General features: G+C 50.3%; 12 protein-coding genes across 12 annotated transcripts; 8 read left to right on the top strand and 4 right to left on the bottom strand.

The window, feature by feature from the left end:
* Nucleotides 1–229: 229 nt before the first annotated feature.
* Nucleotides 230–884, top strand: ltpA (tyrosine protein phosphatase LTP1; the record flags this gene model as incomplete). The annotated part of the gene is made up of 2 exons (XM_056953648.1): nt 230–284; nt 334–884. 2 exons carry the CDS (start codon nt 230–232, stop codon nt 882–884), a joined length of 606 nt encoding a protein of 201 aa, XP_056812537.1.
* A 174-nt stretch (nt 885–1,058) lies between these two features.
* Nucleotides 1,059–1,793, bottom strand: N7506_004353 (demethoxyubiquinone hydroxylase family protein; the record flags this gene model as incomplete). The annotated part of the gene is made up of 1 exon (XM_056953647.1): nt 1,059–1,793. The coding sequence occupies one exon, from the start codon at nt 1,791–1,793 to the stop codon at nt 1,059–1,061; it is 735 nt and encodes a 244-aa protein (XP_056812536.1).
* Nucleotides 1,794–2,199: 406 nt separating this feature from the next.
* On the top strand, nt 2,200–4,112 carry N7506_004352 (RNA polymerase-associated protein; the record flags this gene model as incomplete). The annotated part of the gene is made up of 3 exons (XM_056953646.1): nt 2,200–2,405; nt 2,451–3,336; nt 3,393–4,112. The coding sequence occupies 3 exons, from the start codon at nt 2,200–2,202 to the stop codon at nt 4,110–4,112; spliced, it is 1,812 nt and encodes a 603-aa protein (XP_056812535.1).
* Nucleotides 4,113–4,686: 574 nt separating this feature from the next.
* On the top strand, nt 4,687–8,566 carry N7506_004351 (uncharacterized protein; the record flags this gene model as incomplete). Its single annotated transcript, XM_056953645.1, is given in 3 exon segments — nt 4,687–6,056; nt 6,074–7,477; nt 7,525–8,566. The coding sequence occupies 3 exon segments, from the start codon at nt 4,687–4,689 to the stop codon at nt 8,564–8,566; spliced, it is 3,816 nt and encodes a 1,271-aa protein (XP_056812534.1).
* Nucleotides 8,567–8,776: 210 nt separating this feature from the next.
* Nucleotides 8,777–10,254, bottom strand: N7506_004350 (uncharacterized protein; the record flags this gene model as incomplete). Its single annotated transcript, XM_056953644.1, has 7 exons — nt 8,777–8,983; nt 9,031–9,162; nt 9,218–9,502; nt 9,560–9,852; nt 9,903–10,054; nt 10,113–10,141; nt 10,192–10,254. The coding sequence occupies 7 exons, from the start codon at nt 10,252–10,254 to the stop codon at nt 8,777–8,779; spliced, it is 1,161 nt and encodes a 386-aa protein (XP_056812533.1).
* Nucleotides 10,255–11,891: 1,637 nt separating this feature from the next.
* Nucleotides 11,892–13,019, top strand: N7506_004349 (3-hydroxyacyl-CoA dehydrogenase family protein; the record flags this gene model as incomplete). The annotated part of the gene is made up of 6 exons (XM_056953643.1): nt 11,892–11,966; nt 12,025–12,207; nt 12,263–12,428; nt 12,481–12,501; nt 12,557–12,683; nt 12,731–13,019. 6 exons carry the CDS (start codon nt 11,892–11,894, stop codon nt 13,017–13,019), a joined length of 861 nt encoding a protein of 286 aa, XP_056812532.1.
* Nucleotides 13,020–13,332: 313 nt separating this feature from the next.
* Nucleotides 13,333–13,761, top strand: N7506_004348 (uncharacterized protein; the record flags this gene model as incomplete). The annotated part of the gene is made up of 1 exon (XM_056953642.1): nt 13,333–13,761. One exon carries the CDS (start codon nt 13,333–13,335, stop codon nt 13,759–13,761), a length of 429 nt encoding a protein of 142 aa, XP_056812531.1.
* A 2,012-nt stretch (nt 13,762–15,773) lies between these two features.
* On the top strand, nt 15,774–17,463 carry N7506_004347 (uncharacterized protein; the record flags this gene model as incomplete). The annotated part of the gene is made up of 3 exons (XM_056953641.1): nt 15,774–16,708; nt 16,771–17,302; nt 17,359–17,463. The coding sequence occupies 3 exons, from the start codon at nt 15,774–15,776 to the stop codon at nt 17,461–17,463; spliced, it is 1,572 nt and encodes a 523-aa protein (XP_056812530.1).
* Nucleotides 17,464–18,950: 1,487 nt separating this feature from the next.
* On the top strand, nt 18,951–19,967 carry N7506_004346 (uncharacterized protein; the record flags this gene model as incomplete). The annotated part of the gene is made up of 1 exon (XM_056953640.1): nt 18,951–19,967. The coding sequence occupies one exon, from the start codon at nt 18,951–18,953 to the stop codon at nt 19,965–19,967; it is 1,017 nt and encodes a 338-aa protein (XP_056812529.1).
* A 279-nt stretch (nt 19,968–20,246) lies between these two features.
* On the bottom strand, nt 20,247–20,783 carry N7506_004345 (uncharacterized protein; the record flags this gene model as incomplete). The annotated part of the gene is made up of 1 exon (XM_056953639.1): nt 20,247–20,783. The coding sequence occupies one exon, from the start codon at nt 20,781–20,783 to the stop codon at nt 20,247–20,249; it is 537 nt and encodes a 178-aa protein (XP_056812528.1).
* A 104-nt stretch (nt 20,784–20,887) lies between these two features.
* On the bottom strand, nt 20,888–21,910 carry N7506_004344 (uncharacterized protein; the record flags this gene model as incomplete). Its single annotated transcript, XM_056953638.1, has 1 exon — nt 20,888–21,910. The coding sequence occupies one exon, from the start codon at nt 21,908–21,910 to the stop codon at nt 20,888–20,890; it is 1,023 nt and encodes a 340-aa protein (XP_056812527.1).
* A 327-nt stretch (nt 21,911–22,237) lies between these two features.
* Nucleotides 22,238–22,720, top strand: N7506_004343 (uncharacterized protein; the record flags this gene model as incomplete). Its single annotated transcript, XM_056953637.1, has 2 exons — nt 22,238–22,320; nt 22,624–22,720. 2 exons carry the CDS (start codon nt 22,238–22,240, stop codon nt 22,718–22,720), a joined length of 180 nt encoding a protein of 59 aa, XP_056812526.1.
* Between the last annotated feature and the right edge of the window lie 29 nt (nt 22,721–22,749).

Below are 22,749 nucleotides of genomic sequence, written 5' to 3'. Positions count from 1 at the left end.
TTCTTTGTAAATCATGTCTGTATGCACCGTGTTCCTGATGATGTGCGTCGCACCTACGACGTAATGCAAGGGCATCTGGTGGGGTCCTAGGGCCTACAGTCCCCGCCCTCAAATCTGCAACTTTCTCTGGCCGTACTCCATACTCCATACTCCGTACTGTACTTTTGATTGTTTCCCTTGCCCACATATCTTTGATTGCATATCGACAATTGTCGTTCGATACCCCGCAATGACTCGCTCAAATGAACGCACAAGCGTGCTATTTGTTTGCCTAGGAAACATCTGTTCGTCATGCCCAGTCCTTCTATCAAACACCATAGCTAACCCCTCTAGGCCGTTCCCCAATGGCTGAAGGTGTATTCCGAGACTTGGCAGCTACCCACCCCTCCATCGGAGAGATCGACTCTGCCGGCACAGCCGCCTACCACAGCCTCGAGCCTCCCGATTCCCGCACCATGTCCACTCTGCGCCGTCACGAAATCACCGAGTACGAACATGCCGCTCGAAAAGTGACAAGGGAGGACTTCCTCACCTTTGACTACCTTCTCGCCATGGACAAGTCTAATCTTCGTGAATTGCTGGACACGCGCGAGTCGGTTATCGCAACGCTGCAGAGGAAGACCGATAACAAGCCCAGCTCCAAGAGCACCCGCTCCCATGTCGATGCGGCAATTGGATCTTACAGCCCCGATACCAAGGTTGCTGACGTTCGTCTGTTTGGCGACTTCGGCAAAGGCGGGAAGCTCACAGACCGTGTCGGTGGAGGCGAGGTGGTGAAGGACCCTTACTATGGTGGCGCGAACGGCTTCGAAGAGGTTTACCAGCAAGCGGTGAGATTCTCTCGGAACTTCTTGGACCATGTGGAACACAAAAGCTCGGAGTAAGCCAAGTGACCACCATGGTTACAGATTCGGTGGAATCATCCTTTTTTGATACCCCGCGGACAACATTTACCACAATTAGAAAGACTCGTCCGTAGAATATAGAATGTGAAATTGTCAATATTGTACACAGGCTTGCTTGAACAAATACATATCAGCGACTTGCGCTTCAGATGATCAGATCTTTTCACTGATCTTGATAGCAGTTCGACAACCAAAGCGAATGACATCGACGAGCGGATCGTAAGGCTTCGCTTCCTTGGAGTCATTGGCCACAGCATGGTCGAGATGCTCCAGTTCCTCGTCTCGAATCCTCCGGAATGTGGCCAGCATTTCTTTGAGTTCATCGTCCAATTCCTCGCCCCGCCTGGCAGCATCGGCCTCCCAAGAGAGAATCTCTCTTACTTGATCATTGTAGTGTGATCCAATCTCAGTTTCGACGGCTTCGGTGCACGCCATTGCAGCCTCGCGACCCAGCGCCGCGGTTGACCAGCCCAAGAATGTGGCTGCCACCTCCCACGCGGGATACATGGCCGTCGGGCGGATTTGGTGCTTTGCAATGAGGCCGTTGAATGTCTTCAGGTGCCCTGCTTCTTGGTCGTACATGTGTTTCATCAAGGGCCGGAGGTGGGGGTAGGAGCGGACGATTTGAGGCGTTTGGGCGGTGTAAATCAGCGTTGCAGCCAGTTCGCCGGCTTGATTTACGCGAAGAGCGCTGTCCATAAACTCTCGCTGTTCTTTGCTGAGGACATAACGAGGTCTGGCCTCGCCGGAGGTGGCGGTTGACGCGCTACGACATTGTTTGTGTACCGATGCTGACGGTGCGAGAAAATCGAGAAAGACAGGAGATGTTGACTTGAGAGATTTCCGGCAAGATTTCAGCGCACATTGGCGCAGAATTGGTAAACCCATTGTGTACAGCTTGGAGAACGATGATGTTGAAGTGATGAAGCTCCGCCGTCGCTTAGGCGGTCTGTGGCTTGGCGGGCATTAAACGTCATGAATCTACGGCAGAGGCCAACTTGCGACGACCACTTACGCGCTTTATTGCAACACAAGACTTCTCTTCATTTTCGTTCTTTTCCGAGAAGTGCTTGCTGCCTCCTTTACCAACTCGCAAGCAAAAGTCACACTTTTGGACACTTTTGGAAGACTTTTGGCACACCTTGCCGGACCCCATATCCCCAAGACAACTCCTTGTCACAGGGCTATAGATCACTGAGAGACTGATCAATAAGGTCATATTGAGAGTGTTTGAATAGGGAGTGATATATAAGGCATTGTCACAGGGTATAACTCTATTGAGAAAGTTATCACAATGGCGGATGATTTGGATGCCGAGTTGCTCGCTTTGGCGGGTGACTCTGAGGAGGAACACTCCCCTCCTCCCAAATCGCCAGCGCATTCAACTTCCTCACACAACCAAGATAGTGAGCACTCACCAGCCGCAATGGGTCGCAAAGGAACCGCCAAGCCCGTAGCCCGCCGGGCCCGCAAAGCGAAGGATGAATCTGAGGGGGAAATGTGAGCATCATCCCCCAACAATGAAGTTTAAATCTGACAATCTAGCTCCGACGATGGATCCCACCACTCACTCCAATCTGCGCCCATGTCTGAGTCCGAGTCAGACTCTGAGAACTCCGGTGACGATGAAGACCGCCCAATCTTCCCATATGATAAGCTGTACTACTCGGCGCAAGATAAGAAGGATATCATGGCCATGCCCGAGATCCAGCGCGAGGAAACACTGTCTGAGCGTGCCCAGCAAGTCGACCGACACAACCAGGATCTCGCTCTTCGTCGCCTGCTAGCCTCTCGATCCCGGGAAGAGGCCCGGGCAGCCAAGAAAGCCAAACGCAAGGCTGGCTCGGCCGGCCTAGACGAGAACCAGCGCAAAAGCTCCCGCCAGAAGACGACTCTTGGCGGTCGCAAGGTTGGAGAAACCTCCGGGGCCATCGAAGCCTACAAGCGCCAGCGTGAACAGAAGGGCAAGCGGGAAGAGCTTCGGCGCCGGGATCCAGCCCAGTCGCGTCGTCGGTCCCGGTCCTTGGGATCTGACGTCTCCGACGAAGACGCCGACGCTGAAAGCGACTTGGAACTGGATGATCGTGTTGGTCGTTCTCCCTCTATCCCCAAAGATGACCCTCCTGCGGAGCTACGAGACATTCAGCGTGCTCGTGTTGGTCGAAGCAACTTTGCGCAAGTCTGCTTCTACCCCGGATTTGAGGATGCCATGACGAACTGCTACGCACGCGTCAACGTTGGACCTCACCATGAGACTGGCCAGCTGGAATACCGCATGTGCTTGATCACTGGCATCGTTACCGGCAAGCCCTATGCCATAGAGGCTGCCAACGGCCGACCCTTTGTCACAGATCAATACGCCAAGTTGGCTCACGGAAAGGCAATCAAGGAGTTCCCATTCATCGCCTGTTCGGACTCTGCATTCACCGAGGTGAGTTAGATGCCTGCAAGTTTACATTATCATTGACCCCATGCTAACAAAATCAGGGTGAATACACTCGTTACCGCAAAACTTTGGCTGTCGAGGATTTAAAGATGGCAACCCAGGGAAAGCTTGCATCCAAGGTCGTTGATATCAATAATCTTATCAACCACGAGTTTACTCGGGACGAACTGAACGAGAAGCTTCGCCGCCAGGGTGCTTTCGATCAAAAGAAGAATGTGCTTAAGCGTCTCGACGTTGAGAAGGAGCTCTCATACGCTAAAGCCAATGGACATCACGAAGACGCTGAACGATTAGAAAAGGAACTCCATGATCTTGTCAACCCCACTCTCTCTTGGGGAACTTCAATGACCAAGAAGGAGACAGGCAACAAGGGTCTTTCAGAGGCTGAGCGTGTACACCAAATCAATGTTCGCAACCAGAAACTCAACTACGAAAATGTTCGCCGGGCTCAACTTGAGGAGCGAAAGGCCGCTCGCAAGGCCGCTGCAGCAGTCGCCCGCGGAGAGGCAGTCCCGAACCCGTTCATGCGCGTGCGAACTGTGGCGAAGACCCATCACGATGTCAACGATCCAGTGAAGACTGAGGCTGCAGCCGACACTCCTACCGACGCCACCAAGGAGACTTCCAACGCTATTGGTGGCTCTGCCACTACTGTTAAGACCACCCCGAAGAAACCAAAGAACGGTTTCATGATTAGCTACCGCAACACTGATGACGAGAACATTGCTGCGCTCGACATGGATATCGACATCGAAATCTAGTCGCTCTTTCGGGCATAACTATGATCCCATGCCAACAACTTTTGCGACATTGCTTTAGACGAGTGACCAGGCATTTTGTCATGGTCTTCCTGTGATCTACTTTTTCATTTCTTTTTTAAAACCTTTGTGTCCCAACATTATGCGAAATTTGAGGAGTTACGGAGGGAGGCCAATCCAGAAAATAGCATTGAGCTTTGTATTATCAATTCGGACCGGACGTACAAGAGTTTGTGAACGTGGTCTTGAGAGTGGAACAGGATAATCTGAACATTTTCAAAAAAATAAAAAATTCTTCCAATCATGAAGTGCTGAATCTTGTATTCTGGTCTCCGTTTTCCTTGAGTTTTTAGGGCTCTCCCAAAGTGGTCCTAAATTGAGATACGATAAGATAAGAATCACATGATAGCCCCAGTAACGCGAGAAACGCGCATCGCGTTCGGGCTATGCACCCTTGAGCCTGGCGTTCGCTCTTTGACTTGGACATCGAATTCACCAGGCCTTCCAACCAATCTCCGATTGGATTCACCATGATCATTTGAACATTTTGACTCGTCGGATACAGGCTATATTCATCATGTCGTCCCCATCCACACCACGCTCGACGCGTTCCGCATCGCCTGCGGGCGATTCACCGAACATTATCACGCCCGGTCAAAAAATCAAAGCTTTGATGGCCGAATTCGATAGCGATTCCGAAGATGAAAGTCGGATTGCCAAATCCACAACCGGTGTTTCTAAACTAAACCTACATGAACCAACCTCAGTCAGGACGAGCGCAAAGGAACCATCCCACGACTCGGAATCGGAAAGTGAGGATGATATTGCTCGCCCCAAGGGTCGGATGGCGGCTCGAATGCAGGGCAATTTATCCAAGTCACCTGCAGCCGACCATGACTCCACAATCTCTGCCATCTCAAAGGTGCCACATTCCGACAATGCTCAAACATCAAAGCCAAGGCAAACCGAGCCCGAGCCCACATTGAACGAATCTAGCGATGAGGATCTGCCCACGGCAGGTCCGAGGAGAAAGGCCAAAGACATCTCCAACTCGTCAACACCCGAGCCCCAAAACGCTGCCGCCCGATCAGATTCTCCCCTTTTTGTTTCCGCGCCCGGAGATTCTGATGCCAAAAAGGACAACGAAGTCAACGAACCCATGCAGCCGAAAGGCAACGCCCGGTTCCTGTCCCTTGTCGCTCAAAAACGCAAGGAACGAGAAGAGCGGGAAAAGGCCGAGGCTGAAAAGAAGGCCGAAAGAAGAGCCAAGATAGAGCAGCATTTCAGTTCTGAGGTTCTTTCCGGCGAAGAAAGCGGCGCTGATGACCCGGGATCTGCGCACAAGCTTTCCCAAAGAGCTCGCCAGCCTCGAAAGGCCAGTAAGAAGGCATTGGATGAGATGAGACAGGAAACACAGCGCATGAGCCGTAATATGCAATTGGCTCATCAGGCTCAAACAAAGAAAAAGATCACCAAGGAGAGCCTGTTCGCTCGTTTCAACTTCATGCAACCTGATCCTCCGACAAACCAGGCTGCAGCAAACTCGTCTACGAATAACTCACAAGTTACGACCGATGGGGAAACATACACTCAGAATAAAGATACCCCGCATACTTCTCCGCCCCGTCCATCAGATCAAAGCAAACCTGCCGTCGGCGTTGACAACAGTCAGGCTGACATCGAGATGGAGGATGATGATAATGAATCCCTTCGTGACATCAATGACATGAACGACTTGGTGGCCCTGTCCAAGCAGGAACGTGCGAAACCGCCATTAGAACCTGCAGCAAAGGTCGCATCTCCTCGAACAGACAATACAAAGCCCAAACGAGCTCCATCCTCTACGCAACGTCCTGTCAATGTAAGGATATCCAGACAACAAATTGCCGAGCGCCAGAAAAACGATGACTCGGATGAAGAGCTTGAGATCGTCACGTCTCCTAGCAAGTGTCGCCGACTTGCAGCATTCGAAAACTTGCCAACCCGACAGAAGCAAGAAAGCCCCGCTATGCTCAAATTGAAGGCTTTGGCCCACTTGACAACAAAAGGGAGGGGGACTCCATGAGCCCCGGAGAACTTTCCGCCAGTCTCTTGCGCCGTGCCAGACAGCAAGCCGCCAAGGAGCGCAAGGAGCGTATTGACGAACTACGAGCTAAAGGTGTTGTAATCGAGACTGCTGAAGAGCGTGCTGCGATGGAGGATGACATGGAGAACCTTGTCGAGAAAGCACGCAAGGAAGCGGATGAAATTGCCCGGCTGGAACGGGCTGCTAAGAAGAAAAACAACGGCGAGGATGATGAGGATGAGGATGATGACTACCAACTCTCTGGCTCTGATGAAGATGAGACCCACAACAACGAGGAAGGTGAATATGAAGATTCAGACGAAAACGACAGTATCAACGGCGGGGACGTGTTAGAGCAGGAGGCAGAGGAGGCCGACGACGAGAGCGATACTGTACCTTCAGACGCAGAGGAGCAGCCTTCCGCCCGGCGAAAGCGCCCAACCCGGGTCATCAGCGATGACGAGGACGAGGACGAAGATCAAGTCCATGTGCCATCAACGCCGATCAGACCATCAAGCCACGTTCCTCAGTCGGCCGAACGTCCCAAATTCCCAGCTGGAATGGGAACCCCGGGTGATATGTCTCTCGGCCTTACACAGGCTTTTGCTTCCACATTGGATGGCAATGGCTTTGCCAGTCAAGCTGGCTCTTCCACCATCCCCTTCTCCTTGCCTGACCCTGGCCAGCCTGTAGCGCAACTTCGCAAAGAGGATTCTGAAATCCTTGCACCAGACAGCCAACCTCAGGGAAATGAAAAGGACATGATCGACAATTATACTCAGAATGTCACTCGCATCTCAGAGTCACCCGCCCCTTACGCATTCTCGGAGTATTCCCAGTCCCAGCTTCCCGACCCGACCCAGGATGAAGGCTTTGTCTTCTCGCCCTTCGACCCCGCCAAACGATTCAAAGACACACCGCCAATGTCCACAGTGGATACTGTTCTCGTGGGTCAGACTCAATCGCCCGTCGCAGATCGCAAGCGCAAGATGCTTCGACGAGGGCGTGCGGCGGAACTACCTCAGGCTGACGAACAAGAGGGAGACTTCGAGATCAACCCGAATGCTTTCAATGTCATGAAAAAGGCAAAGGCCGAGAGGAAGCGGACTGAGGAGTATGACAAGAAAAACAGCAAGGCAAAAAACGTTGTTGATGAAGCTGCGGAAGAGTCTGAGGATGAGTACGCTGGTCTTGGTGGCAACAGCGATGAGAGTGACGGCGAAGAAAATGCCATTGATCGACAGATGATCAATGATAACAGCGGCGAAGTGGTAGATGAAAAGCAACTTGCTGCACTCAATGCGTACGTATCGCCCCTTCCACCTGCTTGAACCTAACTAATATCCACAGTGTCCATGATCGTAACCGTGATGAAAAGGATGTTGCAAAGCTGATGCGAGACATTACCACTGGAGCTTTACGCCGTCGCAAGAATGCGGATGACGATCTCGATCTCGATGACTCTGATGACGAGCACTTAGCTCGTCGTCGCGAAAAGCAACGCGAATTCGCAAAGATGCGTCGCGCCCTGCTCGCAGATGAGAAGATTGGCGAGATTGCCGAGAATCCCAAAAAAGCAGCCTTTTTCAAGGCCGTTGAGGATCGTGAAGTCGATGACGATTTCAATATCGACTTCCTCGAGGAAGAGCAAGGCGCCTCCCAAGATCAATCTCAAGACACACCTTCCGAAGAGCAGTCAAATGATTCAGACAACAAGCTCAAGCGACCTCTCGAGCCAACTACTGAAGATGCAACCAACAGACCTCCGCCTCATCTCCGTCGCACTCGTCCAAGTGCAGCGTCCAAGAAACCAGCTACCCTCGCGGAGATTCGTGAAACATTGTCTTTCCTGACTGAAACACCAGAATACGACTCTTTCCGTGACGATGCATCTCTCGATGAGGAAGAGCACAATGAAAGTGAAGAGACACCTGGGGAGGCTCAGGCAGAAGAGGATTCGGAAGACACCACCTTCGCCAAGCCCAGCCACCCACGCCGCACCCGAGGAGTCGTCGTCGACCGACTTGCCCTTCTTCGTCAAGCATCATCTAACTCCGCGAACACGAATCCTGGCCAAAACTCTAAGGTTGCATTCCATAACACTGGCGGTGGTGAGGGACCCATCGGCTTCCGTCCACCTCAACTCCTTCGTCGCGTGACAACTGGCGGATCATCTTCTAGTAGCTCCAGCACATCCAACCGCGTTTCCAAAGCTGCGGCTTCAGGTCCAAAGAAGGGCGGTGCAGTCAATTCATACACAGCTGCGCGTGAGCGCGAACGCGAGAAGGAACTTCGCCTCAAGGAACGCAGTGGCGGCTCAAACATTGCCAAGCTGCTGGGCAAGCACACTGGCGGTGGCTTGAGTGCCTTGGGCAAGGGCCAATGGGATTGAGATCATGTGCTTGGATTTTGTTTGTTTGTTTGTACATGGCTCTGGCGTTTTCTATCTATGTCATGATCTGATGTGATACACTTGTTTAGGCTTTGTTTGGGGAAGCCTTCGTGTTTCAGGCGTATTATTAACGATAATTTACATATTTGTTCAGGCATTTAAATTGCATATTCATCATTCAAGATCATAACTCTGACAATTGTACAGTCTCTATCCTTCATTCGTCTGGCCTCTACGCTTTCTTTTCCCCAACACGCGCTTGATGTCTTTCCCGTTGAACCAAAGCAGCCAGATCATGATTGTGGCAAGCGTCAATCCGATTGTGATTATCCAATATACCCAAAAGTGCCGTGAAACGCTCATGCCAGCTTTGTCACTGAGCCCATCAAAGTCGAAGAAGTTCATGCCGAAGATTCCCTTGTAATGTGAGTGATTGAAGTCTTGTCATAGGAATATCAACTCACTGATACGAAGGTACCTGGAAGGTAAACCAAACTGACAATAGCTACTGTCTTCATCATGGTATTATCCGTCAGCGAATGTTTTGCCATTTGAATCGACACTTCGTTATCTCTTTGAGCCACGATATTGAATGCCTGTTCGCGGTCAGCTGCTATGCATTAATACCCTGTGAAAAACAGCGGTAGATACCAAGTTGATCTCGTTTTGCAGTCGTTCGCTGAGTGAAATACACCTCAGTTTGGTTGAGCGCAGACTTTTCATTGCAAAATAGAGTTGTTGCTCAATATCACGAGATTGCCATCGAAGCCTTGTTTCAGGAGCGGGATGGTGTTCGTCCAGCAGGGAGTATTGATGGGTTATGCTATCCACGGTGTCCAAGGCCACATCGAGTATTTCTTTGGAATGACTGATGTGCCTTGAAAGGTCGTGCAGAAGGATGAACTGGGGCTGGAATGCCTCCAGATCCTTCTGGTACTGCAGTTGTCATCTCGTTAGCAAGTCTACTTTTCAGGGGACACATGTGAGACATACCATTTCAACCTCCCACACAACTCCTCGAAGATCCCAAATGGCCTGGTCATATATTTTCCTCATCTCACCGACGAACAAAGAATGCCACGCATAGGGGTCGCTCCTGTGAACTTTTGGCAAGCATGTTTGAAGCTGCTCGATCACATAATTTGGACAGTCCAGAAAGAGAACGAATTGCTTCGAGGTTACCCAATTCCTTCGCACAAATATGGCAAGCTGGAGCCACTCGTCATATACCTTCAATGAGTTGGGAGTTTTCCATATGCGTTTCAATTTGAAAAAGCTCCATGAATCTTCACTGCATCAGAAACATGGAATGTTTGATAAGATGGGGATGACTTACCACACGCCACGACCTTGCCGCTTTCATCTCTGTGATATTCACAGCCAAATGAACCATTCAAATTTCGTTGCATTATGAGCCTGACCTCAGCAGGGAAAAAGTCTTCGTGTCCCTTGGCGACCCAGTCATTTATTGCGCCGGTAGACGTGAACCTGGATTTAGGTTGGTCAACATGTAAAAAGCATGGGAATTCATGGAGGAGGATGTTACATTATGGAGTTTGGAAAGCGAATGTCGCCCTAAAATCAGCTTGTTAAAATTGCCTTGCTGTAGAATTATGGTAACACACGTTGAGTTCATCGCCCAGTGTCGAGAGTCGTTCATAGTACTCATCATAGCCTTTCAAAGCCATTAGCGCTCAATTTGGTACCTGGGTCAGTTCGAGGTTCGTGCTTACGCTCCGAATGTTCCAAAACACGCACACTGTCTTTTGGTAAACATTTTTCCTCTGAACCTATCGCTTGAGTGAAAACTTGAGATGTGACACCTTTACACGGCGACATGCTGAGCTCTGGAGGATGATTCTGAGGACAAAATCAAATGTGCGGAGAATGACTGTTCGAGCTTATATATGCATAAACATCACCCGCCCATGTGGACCAGTGTCAGAACCAGTTGGGGCGCTAGTCCCATAATGGGGAACTCTTGCAGCATGTGGTTGGAGCGAGTTGGGTCAAAAAGCACCCAGGTGCTCATGTGCATATCTGGCGTGGGGCTAAGGAAATCATTCGCTGTCATTTTGACGCCCCCAAAACTGCACCAACTGCAAATTTCGCCGAGTGGTAATTATCTCTGAATGAGAAGCATCGGAAACTGCGAATGTGAAATCCACAGTAATTGCACAACGAATGAAATTTATTCAAGTGTGCCCCAGCATTAAATCAGGATTGAGATAAAAATTGATATCACCTGGACGTGGCCTAGGCTCTACTCAGCAAGTAAGCACTAACAAATAATGAGGATTTAGTCGCATATCGTGGTGGCTATGAACACGAATTTCACCAAAATTCTAACAATGAAGGTTGAGGCTCTGTTGCTATGGTTCATGAGTTGGTCAAAAAACGAGAGTTTGAAGACTTTCCTGGGTCGTGTCTTCCAACGCTCCTTAGAGTAAAAAAGAAAGAATATGGATTAGGAACAAAAAGACAGGATCTACAAAAAGAAATGTATTGTCGAGGGCGAAGCGTAGTCTTATTCCATCCTAGGTAGGGTGGTACATGCCCAGCAGCCCAGGTGTTCTCGGCACGGCATGTCTTCAGCGATACGGACTAAGAGGCAGTCACATAGCCAACTCCAACAAAATACTTACACTAAAAAACCTCAATTCAATTCCCCAATGAAGAAAGAGAAATGTCTCCCCCAAGAGGTTGAAAGCCACTAATCCTCTGCCCCCGATTGCTAGCGGCGGCTACCTGCTGAGTACTCGCAACAAAATTAGCGACCCCGGCATTCCCATTTGGCTACCCCCACTCTAGGGCTTCGATTCTCCAAAAGTTACCTCCCTTCTTCCGTCCAGATGACTTGTCTCCCAAATATCTTCTCTGCCTTCGCTTCAAAGACTCTCTTCACGTTATGTGTCAATTTAGCGCGGTTGATGTCAAGTGATCCCCTGACCACAAGACTCTTTTCATCTTAGCCGCAGTTCAGCCGGTCTCATTTCATTTATAAGCTTTTTTGAGCACATATTGCAGCATCGAGTGTATGAAGTTATATCACTCGTACTATAGTTCTATCATGCTCTTGTGGTTCTCTTTTTCATACATTGCACGGGTGCAAGCTTCCCCGGAAATCGGCTCTCCCTCCAATCACAGCCACACCCCGCATATCCAAGGAAATAAGGTTGGAAGTTCCCTTCGCGCGGACCGGACTTCGTAGCGAACCTGGTCTCCATGTCCTTCCGGAACATTATTCTTCGCGCATCCGACAATTCCCACTCACCGATTTTGAGTACCTGAATCTGGAGAATTGGATACTAAACAATCTTCAAACATGGAAATTCAAAAGCCCACTGGCTCTGTGGTCATCATTGGAGCTGGCACTCAGGGGAGAAGACTGGCGTACATGGTCTGTGATCCCAATTGAAGCGACATGGAAGTCTTCCTCAATACTGACAAATGCAAAGTGGTCTAGCAAAGGTGGCACTGTGTGTTTGGTAGATCTGCAGGAACAGCAGCTACAAGACGGTCTGCAATACGTTGAGAAATTGCGCGCAGAAACAAATGATGCTAAGGAATGGGGGAAAATCGAGACTTCACATCCCTCATCGCTAGACACCCTGTTGAGAAACGCGTGGTTTGTTGTCGAGGTATGGCTGACAATCATTTTGTCGTGTCTTCTTCTTACTCGCGGCATTCAAATAGTGTGTTCCCGAGAATTTGCAGTTGAAGCGAAAAGTCATAACCCAGCTTGATGAGTTGGCTCCCGAAAGTACAATCATCGCATCAAACTCAAGCAGCTATGGGATCTTTGAGATCCTTGAAGGATTGAGCTTGAAAAACAGCAAAAGAGTGATGAGTGCGCACTGCTGTAAGTGATCATCTCCATCATTTATTTTATGACAACTAACGATGATTTTCAGATTGGCCACCAGAGACATCTGGTATGTTGAGTCAAGATCTAGATTTGAAAAGCATTGTATTCACTGACCTATATAGCCATCGAAATCATGGGTCATAAAGAAAGCGACCCAACCCTCATCGATCTTGTCCTGACCCAATGCAAGGAGCACGGATTCTCGCCTTTCCACATCAAGCAGAGCTCCATTGGCTACATATACAACAGGTAATGTGTCCGTCATCTTTGAAGTTAACGATGACTGACTGTAGCAGGATTTGGGCCGCGATTAAACGGGAAACACTACTTACTCTATCGGAGGGCGTAGCCACTCCCAGGGAAATCGATGCAATCTTCAAAGATGTGCTAAAGACACCCAAGGGTCCATGTGAACAGATGGACGTCGTTGGATTGGACGTTGTCTTGGATATTGAGAATCATTATGCAGAATCTCGAGATGGAATTCCGGCGGAACCAAGGGAATACCTTCGCGAAATGATCCAAGGTGGAAGTCTAGGGGTTAAGAATGGCCGGGGATTTTATGACTATGAGCGTTCGGATTGAGATTCATTCAACCGGGCAAGAGTAGGTACCTGATGAGTCTGACTACTCTGGCCTGTCATTCTTGAAACTAGCCAAAGGCTTGACCAACTGGAAATCAAACTTTATGCTTTGACAACATAGTTAATTCTGTATTCATTTCATCTCGGTTTTATCAATCCCGTCTTTCTGGCCTTGATGGGACTTGTAACTTTAAATCAATCAAAACTACAAAGTGTTGCATGGGCCGAGGTTGCCGAGGTTGTTGAGACCCAACCCGCCCCGCATTTACTTGGAAGTGTCTCTCGCGCGGTTTACTCAGACATATTCAAGAACCATGGTCGCTTCCACCACAACACTATTACACGAAAGCAGAACCTTGCACTCAGGTGTAATACATGATATTCCAAATGTGCCAGTCCAAAACTGGCTTAGTGAAGTATGGCAGTTGTCATCATGTGATGACGATCACGATTCCGAAGCCAAGCTCTCACCGGTGCCGCCTAACTGCAACCTCCCCGGCGCCGACCGCAATGCCCAGCCCCACCCTGCCGCCAAGCTCACTGCCCCTGCCAGGCACCCAGCCATTAGAAACCCCACCCTCGGTCGCACGGCCAACTGTCGAGTCCTATTTACTTCTGCTGCCTTCTCTTGGCCAGTCATTTCACACATCGGAAGAGGGCATCATTGCCATCAATACATTCGCGCGGTCACATGGGTACGCAGTGGCCATTCTTCGGTCCAAAACTACCAGAACCGGGATTAAGAATACTGTGCACCTATGCTGCAGTCGTGCTCGCTCCGCAAAGGCTCAATCCAATGAAGCACCTGAGCCCAAGCAGAAGAGTAATTCACATGTGCCTCTTGATAGGTGCACCTTTGGCATGGTGCTTCGGTTACAGGAATCGGAATGGGTAATGAGCGTGAAAACCCCATATCATGATCACCAACATTGTCCTGCGTCAGAAAGTCCGATTCGCCGGGCGCTTGAACTTGCAAAGATAAGAGATGAGGTTGAGAAGAAGTTGCAGGAGGGCGTTACAGCAAGTCGGATCATTGCTGAGATTCACGAACAGAGCCGGGAGTCGTGTCTCGGTGTGCACGATATCTATAACGTAAGAAGGAAGATGAAGATGAAGATGAAGACAGTAGTAGGTGAAAGCTGATGGGACATGCCCAGGTGGTTGTTAGCAACGTAGATGGATGTTCTTAGCCCAGAAATCTGTAGATTTCGATGGACTTTGGTTTTGTTAAAACATTAAACGCAAAATGTTGAGATCGTAAAAAGAAAACGAAAGCTGTTTTCAAATATGGTGAGCGAAATTTGCAATCTAGCCCTACAGAAATTGCAAGGAAAGACGTTGAGGGTTCGAACTGAATCACCTTGAAACAGGCAAGATAGCGTTGCCAATCTACCACAAACAAACTTGCTACAATTGGATGACCTGGAAGTAAATCTCAAGCAAAAGTAGCGAAATCAGATTTTTTATGTTTTCCCTCGGTAATATACAAGCAAAGTACTTCTAACACTGATGTGGACACGAAAAACTGTCACTGAGGTCACTATTGAAGGCCATGAATCTCCTATGGGCAATGAACGGAAAAGCCTGATCATAGCACGATTAGGGACATCAGTGTGGGCAGGACTAGTACCAGGCGCTGTCATTCCGCACTCGGACTTTCTCCGCGAGCCTAGAATCCGACCACACACAATTTAAGGCATCAACCAAAGCATCCATATCAGAATTTCTTCATGCCAAGCAACATCGCCTAAGAGAATTAAAAGACCCGCCAGACTCCGGTGCCACAGCAGTGGTGGGCGGAACACTGCCGGCTACAGGGAACATCTAGTAGGAAAGCTCATTCAAAGGCGCGGATGTTCCTCAAAAATTCGGTCTCATTCAAACAAGGCCTATGCAACTCGTCTCCGTACTCCTACGGAATACGCAAGAAGCAGTACTCTGTACGAGAAGATCTCATCGCATGCAGGGTTTGCAATGACGAGGTGCTTATACATGATTATTAAATGTGGGACCTTCTGTCTGGCCGTTGTTGTGCTTGGTCATAAGGATTTGATATCCACCCTTGGCAAAACTCCAAGGTTTCAGTTTCGCAGCCTAGAAGCAAAACATGGAACGGTGGCTGAGCAGGAAACACTACATGATAATGATACGATCCTGAGCGCCTCATCCGTGAGATAGATGAATTGGAATGCGAGCAAGGTTCTAAGCCCCGGGTACGTCAGTGGCATCGGTACCAGGGAAAGCGCTTTCCCGGGAAATAAGGTAAATCTAAGGATTTCTAGGGGTTGAGCTAGCGGAAAGGTGGAGGCAAAATCCCTGGATTGGGTCGCGTGCGCCGAGACTTTTAAATCTCCGAAATTTAACCGTTTTGCAAGAAGGATCTAGATAGACATCATTGATCACTTTTCCCATAGAAACAGTACTGTATCACTAGGTCTCAACACCGAAGGCGGATGGATCATTAGACGGGGTGGCCTGAGAGGAAAAACCGCGTTGTCCGAGGGTTGATCGCGTGGGGGCTAGTCAGGAACAGGAAGACTCGGTCTTATCTGATCGCGCTATTCCCAATTAGGCACCCTTGACGAAATTAAACCCCTGCCGAGCCACGTTTCGCCGTTGTGTCCCGTGTCAAGCGAGACAATTCCCGGGTTTCTACCGGACTTGGTGAATCATGGCCATGAAACAGTTAAAAAGGCCGGGAGTCCCCAGCGTGGGTTGATCGGCATTCTGCATATAGATCTCACTCACAGACACCATGAGATTCCTTCAGGCAGGTCCTTTGACAGCTGCGCTGTCCGCTGTTGCCGGAGTAGCATCCGCATCCGTCTTCCAGAACCACACCTATGACTACATCGTTGTCGGTGGTGGTCCCGCCGGTATCATCAGCGCCGAGAAGTTCGCTCAGGCCGGCAAGAAGGTCTTGCTTCTCGAGCGCGGTGTCGGCCCAACTGTTGCCACCGGTGCCAACGAGACCCTCGAATGGAACGATCAACTGACCGCAATCGACCTCCCCGGATTATCTGCCGATGTCGGCAACCTTGACGTCTGGAACGAGTATATCTGCTCTGACACCGAAGGCATGGCCGCGTGTGTCCTCGGCGGTGGTGTCACCGTCAACTACATGGTCTTCGTTCACCCGCCTGCTCGTGACTTTGATGACAAGTGGCCCAAGGGCTGGAAGTGGAATGATGTCGAGCCTGCCGCTGACAGACTCTACAAGCGTAACCCCGGTACCATCCTTCCCTCCGCCGACGGAAAGCGTTACGACCAGGGTCTCTACAACGTGCTGTCCAAGTTCTTCGGTGGTCTTGGCTGGAAGTCCGTTGACATGATCGCCCAACCCGACGAGAAGACCAAGGTCTACAGTTACCCTGCATGGAACGTCCAGGACCAGAAGCGCGCTGGCCCTGTCCGCACTTACCTCCCCGATGCCGTCAAGCTTGACAATTTCCAGCTCGCCCTTGGCACAAAGGTCCTCCGCTTGATCCGCTCTGGTAGCAAGGTCACCGGAGTTGAGATCCAGAATGCCGCTGGTCGCTCTGAGATCATTACCCTTGCTCCTCGTGGTCGAGTTGTGCTTGCCGCTGGTGCTCTGAGCACCCCTCGTGTTCTCTGGAACTCTGGTATCGGCCACAAGGCCCAGATCGAGATTGCCCAGAAGAGCGGCGTTGCTGTTCCTCCCCAGGCCCAGTGGATCGACCTGCCTGTCGGTGTCGGTCTCAAGGATCACCCCATCTTCCCATCACCTTCAGCACCAACGCCTCATTCGGACTCGTCGACTACGAGGGCGTCCTCAACGGAACCGACACCCGTGACATCTCCCTCTATGGCAAGGACAGTGGTGTTCTCACCCAGGGCAAGCACCGTATGATCTTCTTCACTTCCGAGGAGGTTGACGGCCACACCCAATACTTCCAGGGCTCCTGCGCCCCCACTGGCGAGGGTGTCGTCACCATCACCAGCTACCTGACTCACGGTCTCACTTCTTCCGGTGTTCTCGGACTGGACTCTACCGGCAAGACCATCCTCGAGCAGTCGCCCTACCTCCAGACCGCTTCTGACCGCAAGGCTGCTCGTATGTTCATCCAGAAGCGTATCGACGAGATCACCGCCCCTTCCACTGGTTTTGAACTCCAGACCAACACCAATGTCTCGGCTATCATGAACGCCTTGCAGTCTGGTAACCACTACACCAGCACCGCTAAGATGGGCACTGATGACGGCCGTAAGAACGGTACTTCCGTCGTTGACACCAACGCCAAGGTGTATGGAGTCGACAACCTGGTAAGCTACTATTTCCAAATCTTGAACTTTGAATCTCTACTAACATCATTTTCCAGTTCATTGTCGACGGAAGTATTCACCCTGACCTTCCCACCGGTAACATCCAGACTACCATCATGGTGGTCGCTGAGGCTGCCGCCGCTAAGATTCTTCGCTGCTAAGCATCGAGAGTTCGCTCACTACTTTATGAGCCCCCAGTCCATGTATGGATCGCATCCACGTTTTGAAACTAGACGACTGGCAGTGGAACAGACGTTCCGCAAACGTTGTACAATTTTGTATACAATCATCATACCCATGCAAAATACATTTCATGTTCTCTACATTCCACATTCTTTGGCCAAGCTGATCATTTTAACAAGGAAACATGGTTGAAAACAAGGGTCGATGTAGCGTAGTTCGATTAGATGTGAACGATAGTCCTACAGGTTTGGTATTATCGACAACCGTGATGTAGGATGGCCGCCTGGGTCATTTACGTCCAGGACAGTGTGTGAGGTCAATAATAATCAGTGTCTAGTAGTGTCAACAACTCGATGGATGTGGATCTCAGCAAGAATCGGCCAAAGGGAGCAATATGAGTATACCTCTCTACTCCGTAAATGGTCAAGAGTTAAATGGGTCCACACCTGTCATTTTCCGAAAACGTGTTTGCCCCTGAACTCCCCAGATCCATGCAACGTCCAACCCATACCACGCGGGACCCGTTAGCCTTATTTTCTCGACCCAGTCCATTGCATTTGAAATCAATATGAGTATCATAAAAATGGGTCTTTTCCCAGGGGAATGTTGACTTCATGACGTCAACACCAACTCCCTGAGTATCCTCGATTCAATACTCGCCCTTGAAAGCCTAAGCAACAAAGAAAGTCACTCCCCTCACAGGCGGGATAATTTGACGCAGAATATTACTAGACATGGATGTTCGAAATTGCATTCGCCAACCTTCCGGGGCTTGTGGGGTTCAACGTTGTTACGGAGTACTACCCGCGGTCTTAGCTCAGGAGGAAGATGTTCATTGGTACCTAACGGGCAAGCAAGGTTATTGCTCGTGTCGATCTCGACCCAATTCTGCCTGAGATATGAGAGTCATTGAGGGGTTCATTCAAGCCCCTGGAATTGATTTCAATTTTTCGAACGGTCGAAATGATATGCCAAGTTCATCTTCCTACTCCTTTTGACCGCTGGGACAGCTTGGTGCTGATAAGAGCGCCCTAGCAGAAATTGAATGGGAGGAGAAGTAGCCAAATTCTAGTATCATCATACCCATGTATTGATCAGCGGAGTGGCTAATGAGGATGTGCCGTACATGAAGGTTAAAAAGGGACTAAGCGTCCTTTGCCGGACCCAACTCCAATGTGGCGGCGCCACGGCCAGCCACTGAGAATGAAGCTTAATCTTTGGATGTTCTTTCTACTTTCGACTAGGTTACGGCCTTCCCTCAGGAGGTCGACGTCAACGGATAGGTCCGATGCTCAGGGCTCAGTGAGCCCCTCAACAGTGGAATAGTGTATAAAATGGAGACTCCCGTGTGTGAGCCTTGATCTTCAATAAAATTCCATTCATTCATTACACAGTCATTACTTGTCCCCGGTTGATACCGTCCATTCATTACTTGTTTTCGAATTTCACTCGCTCTTTACCCAACATGAAGTCGTTTGCTATCTCCGCCCTCCTGGCCTCAACCGCCGTGGCCCTGCCTACCAGCGTTCTGTCCGGGCTCACTGGCTCTCTGCCAGCGGGTCTCCCCGCCTGTCTTCCTTCGGGCATCATCCCCACGGATCTGCCCCTGCCTATCGCCTCCTTGATCCCCACATGCTCGGGCGCGCCTTCTGCTTCGTCGTCTTCTGCCGCGGCCACACCAACCAGTGTCGTTACTAGCATGACCAAGAATGCCGGAACTGGGCAGATCCTCAACGTGCTCAACCAGGCGGGAACATCTAATGTGAAGATGATGGCTGAGTCCGAGCTCCAGAGCCTCATGAGCAAGCTACCCCTCAGTACGCTCGAGCAGCCCATTGGTCGGGTTGTTCAGACTGCCCAGTCCGTTGATCAACTCGACAGCAGCAATGGCTCCGGTCTTACCCAGGTCACTGCTCTTCTCGAGAATGGAAACGCTGCTCTTATCGAGCTGACTCAGGAAGTCGTTGACCTTCTCTCTAGCCTTGGCCTCCGCCAAGTCGGCAGCCTTCTTGGATCTATCGTCGGCGGTCTTGAATCTGTCACTGGCAACATCAAGCGCGATGATCCGTTGTCTTCTGCCCTTTCCTCCGTCAAGTCTCTCACTTCCAACATCAAACGTGAAGACCCCCTCTCTGGCCTGCTCACCATCACCGACTTAAACAACGTTGCTGGCGGTCAAAACATGCTGTTCAAGCTCGAGCCCACTCTTCTCGGTCTTCTTGGCGGTCTTGACCTGTCATCGATCCAGGGTCCCGTTGGCAACCTTGTTGCTTCAGGCTCGTCCATCTCCGATCTCAAGTCGCAGGTGCCGAACATCCCTGGTGCCAGCTTCATTGTTGTCCAGGCTGGAGACCAAGTCGCATTCCTGCTGATCAAGGTGGACTCGGCTCTTCAGGGTCTTCTCTCCACCATCGGCCTCGGCAGTCTCGGTACCGCTGTTGGCTCCGTCGTCAACACTGTTCAGGGTTCCATCTCCCAGTAAATCAACATCCGCTTTTGGATGGATTGTGATATTCCAGATCTTATATAACCCCTCTTTTTCCATCCCATGGGCTAAGTCACATCGGTCGAAGACCATGTTTACAAGTCGGCGGGCATAATGGTCTCCCTCAACCCACTATACTTCTACTGTAAATAATTTCAACTCTCCATTTGTGGTATTCCCATGTCTGTTAAATTAAATCGAACCTCTTTATTAAAAGTGCAACTTATGCTGTAGAAATGACCCAACAAAGTCATCTACCGAAGAGGAAAATAGAACTCAATGGCGGAAACCGCCCCAGTAACTCTCTCCACCTTCCCCATAAGCATCATCGGCATCTTTACACTTAGGGTGCTCATAGTCCTCCACTGTCCCCATCGGCCAAATGGGAATGACACAAATCTCATGTGCGTCACAGCCTTTACACTCCTTCCACACGGTCCAATCCAAATACTCAACGAGTTCTTGGATAACCCGAACAGCCGCTTTGAGGCTCTTTTGACTCTGAGCCTGATACAGGGTTGCACAAATCTTCTCTGCAACCCCGTAAACAGCCTTTCCGGCAAGACCTTCATCCTCCAAAGCCACTGCTGGCACAAACTGCGTTGCGCATCGCCCAATCTCGGTGTTAGTATCACGCTTTTCATAGTCAATGAACGGAGACATCAGTCTCTCTATCTCAGTTTGCAAGCGCAGCATGGACCCAATTTTTCCAGAGGCGTAATATGACAATTCTTTGTTGTACCGGGTAACAATCATGTCGGTGATGGCTTGCCAGTCTTCGCAGACTTCGGCGGGGTGGTAGGTTTTGATCATATGTGTTACATCATCACGGAGAGAGAAAAGGTCCTGCTCGGACAGGTGAGATAGTCGAGGATGACGCTTTCCTTGGAACAGATCAACATCTTGGGTGTAGGCCGTTACAAAGTGGTCGAAATTGAGGGACACTCGGTCACCGCCAATGCCCTGGTAACGGGCGATGACAGCGCGCATCCAACGCGGCGAGTCGTCCCTGTGGCCGGGTCCTCCAGGTCCCCCAGGCCGTCCGGGTCCAGGGGCCCGCCGGGGCGACCGGGACCATGTCCTGAGGCTTCACCATGTCCATGTGGGTCATGATCATCATGGTGCATCTTGCTATTCTTTTGTGGACCACGGCCATCATGATGTTCCATTTCCCCTTTGCGAGGCTTGCCAGCTGGCCCAGGCCCAGGCCCACCGGCCGGTCCGCCCATATGATCTTGCTTAACCTGCGTAATGCGCACGACATCAAGATCCCGCTCGAAATGACAGAGAATGATCTCAAAGCCGGCTTCCATGCGGAGAAGACCATCTATACGCCCTTCCCATTCATTATCGGCCATCTCGCAAGCGAGTCTCGCGCGCTCGCCCTCTCCTCCATGTGGGAAGTCGCCAATGGAGCCGTTGAAGAGTACCGCATCTTGTGAATCAAGCGTTCCCAAATCCGTTTTCGCGGCAGACATGCCGTCCACGTATAGGAGGCGCAGGTCCTTGTTTGTAGCATATGTATGCAAGTAACCGGCTTCTTTGTTGAACGTTTCCGGGGGAGGTCCGTCTGGCGGTCCAAATTTCCCAAAGCCCTCACGCTTGCGAAGCTCTCCATGGCCGTCTTCTGGGTCTTTCTCGTCGGGTGGGTTCCGGGGAGGGCCGTGCGGACGGGCGAAAACCATGGCATGCTCGGGCTCAAAAGCGAGCCACTCAGTGCCGGTCACCGGAGTACTCTCGGAGGTACCATGGTAGAATTGTGTTCCTGTAGGAACTCTCGCGAGGAAGAATGAGACACCGTTGTGATGAAGGGAAGAGCCCCACTGGCGCATGGAGTCTTGAAGGGTATTGAAAATATGATTTGCATTCTTAGTCTCGTTGATCGGCGTGGAGAGGGCGCTAGATACTCCGAAGAGCGGGAGAAGCGACGAAGGCCGCATATTGAAAAACTTCACACCTCTGGATTGAGGGGAGCTTTGGAAAAAAAAAAAGGAAAAATTATCAGATCGCAATCAGGGCTGCAGGCGACAGCGAAAGGCTTATTTCATATTCTACTTAGCAGGGCGACGACGAAGACGCGTCATCCGGCTCTTGAATATCCGCCTTACGCTTTTTCGTACTTTGTTCCGACGCTAGTCGATAAGCTACGTTTAGTGCATCGGACTTGATTGCTAGATGTGCAGCTCAACAGGTGTCATTTCTCTTGTTCACTCCCCCGACTCGAGGACAACGTCATTGATCCCTCTCTCTTTGATGAACTATGAATAATGCAGTCCGAGCTCATGGCCTCAGAGGCTGAAAGAGAATGCCTCGGCGATTACCTTCCATTGTTAAGGCTCGATGATGCTTTGTGTGCATGATTCGATCGACTCAGTTCCCGAGGACCAATCCACGAATATTTAAAGCGCATCGTCCCCACGAAATCTGTCAACCAACCACCATCAAACAATTCCAAACACACCAACCCACACACATAAGATTCGCAAACCAAAGCAACACAGATCACAAACTATTTGATCCAAAGGATAGTAACACTAACCACACAGAATTTCACACTAACCTAACCACAGGGAAACGCATACTGACACTAACAGCAGGCAATCACGGACACTCTCAGAAGCATCACAATGTCTCAACCCAAAGACGGATATAGATCCATCTTTGTCCAGCCCAACGGCAACCCAGTATACGAGAACTGGAAAGGCAGTATCGAAAAATGGGTAACAGTCCCAGTCTATCGACACGACTAAAAGTCCACCGACAAGCAGATTGTGGAATG

The sequence above is a fragment of the Penicillium brevicompactum genome (genome assembly GCF_028827555.1).
Source record: "Penicillium brevicompactum strain IBT 35665 chromosome Unknown utg000003l_segment0_segment0, whole genome shotgun sequence".
In the NCBI taxonomy this organism is placed as follows: domain Eukaryota; kingdom Fungi; phylum Ascomycota; class Eurotiomycetes; order Eurotiales; family Aspergillaceae; genus Penicillium; species Penicillium brevicompactum.
The sequence above is the reverse complement of the archived record's forward strand: the minus strand, read 5'-3'. Positions and strand labels throughout refer to the sequence as shown.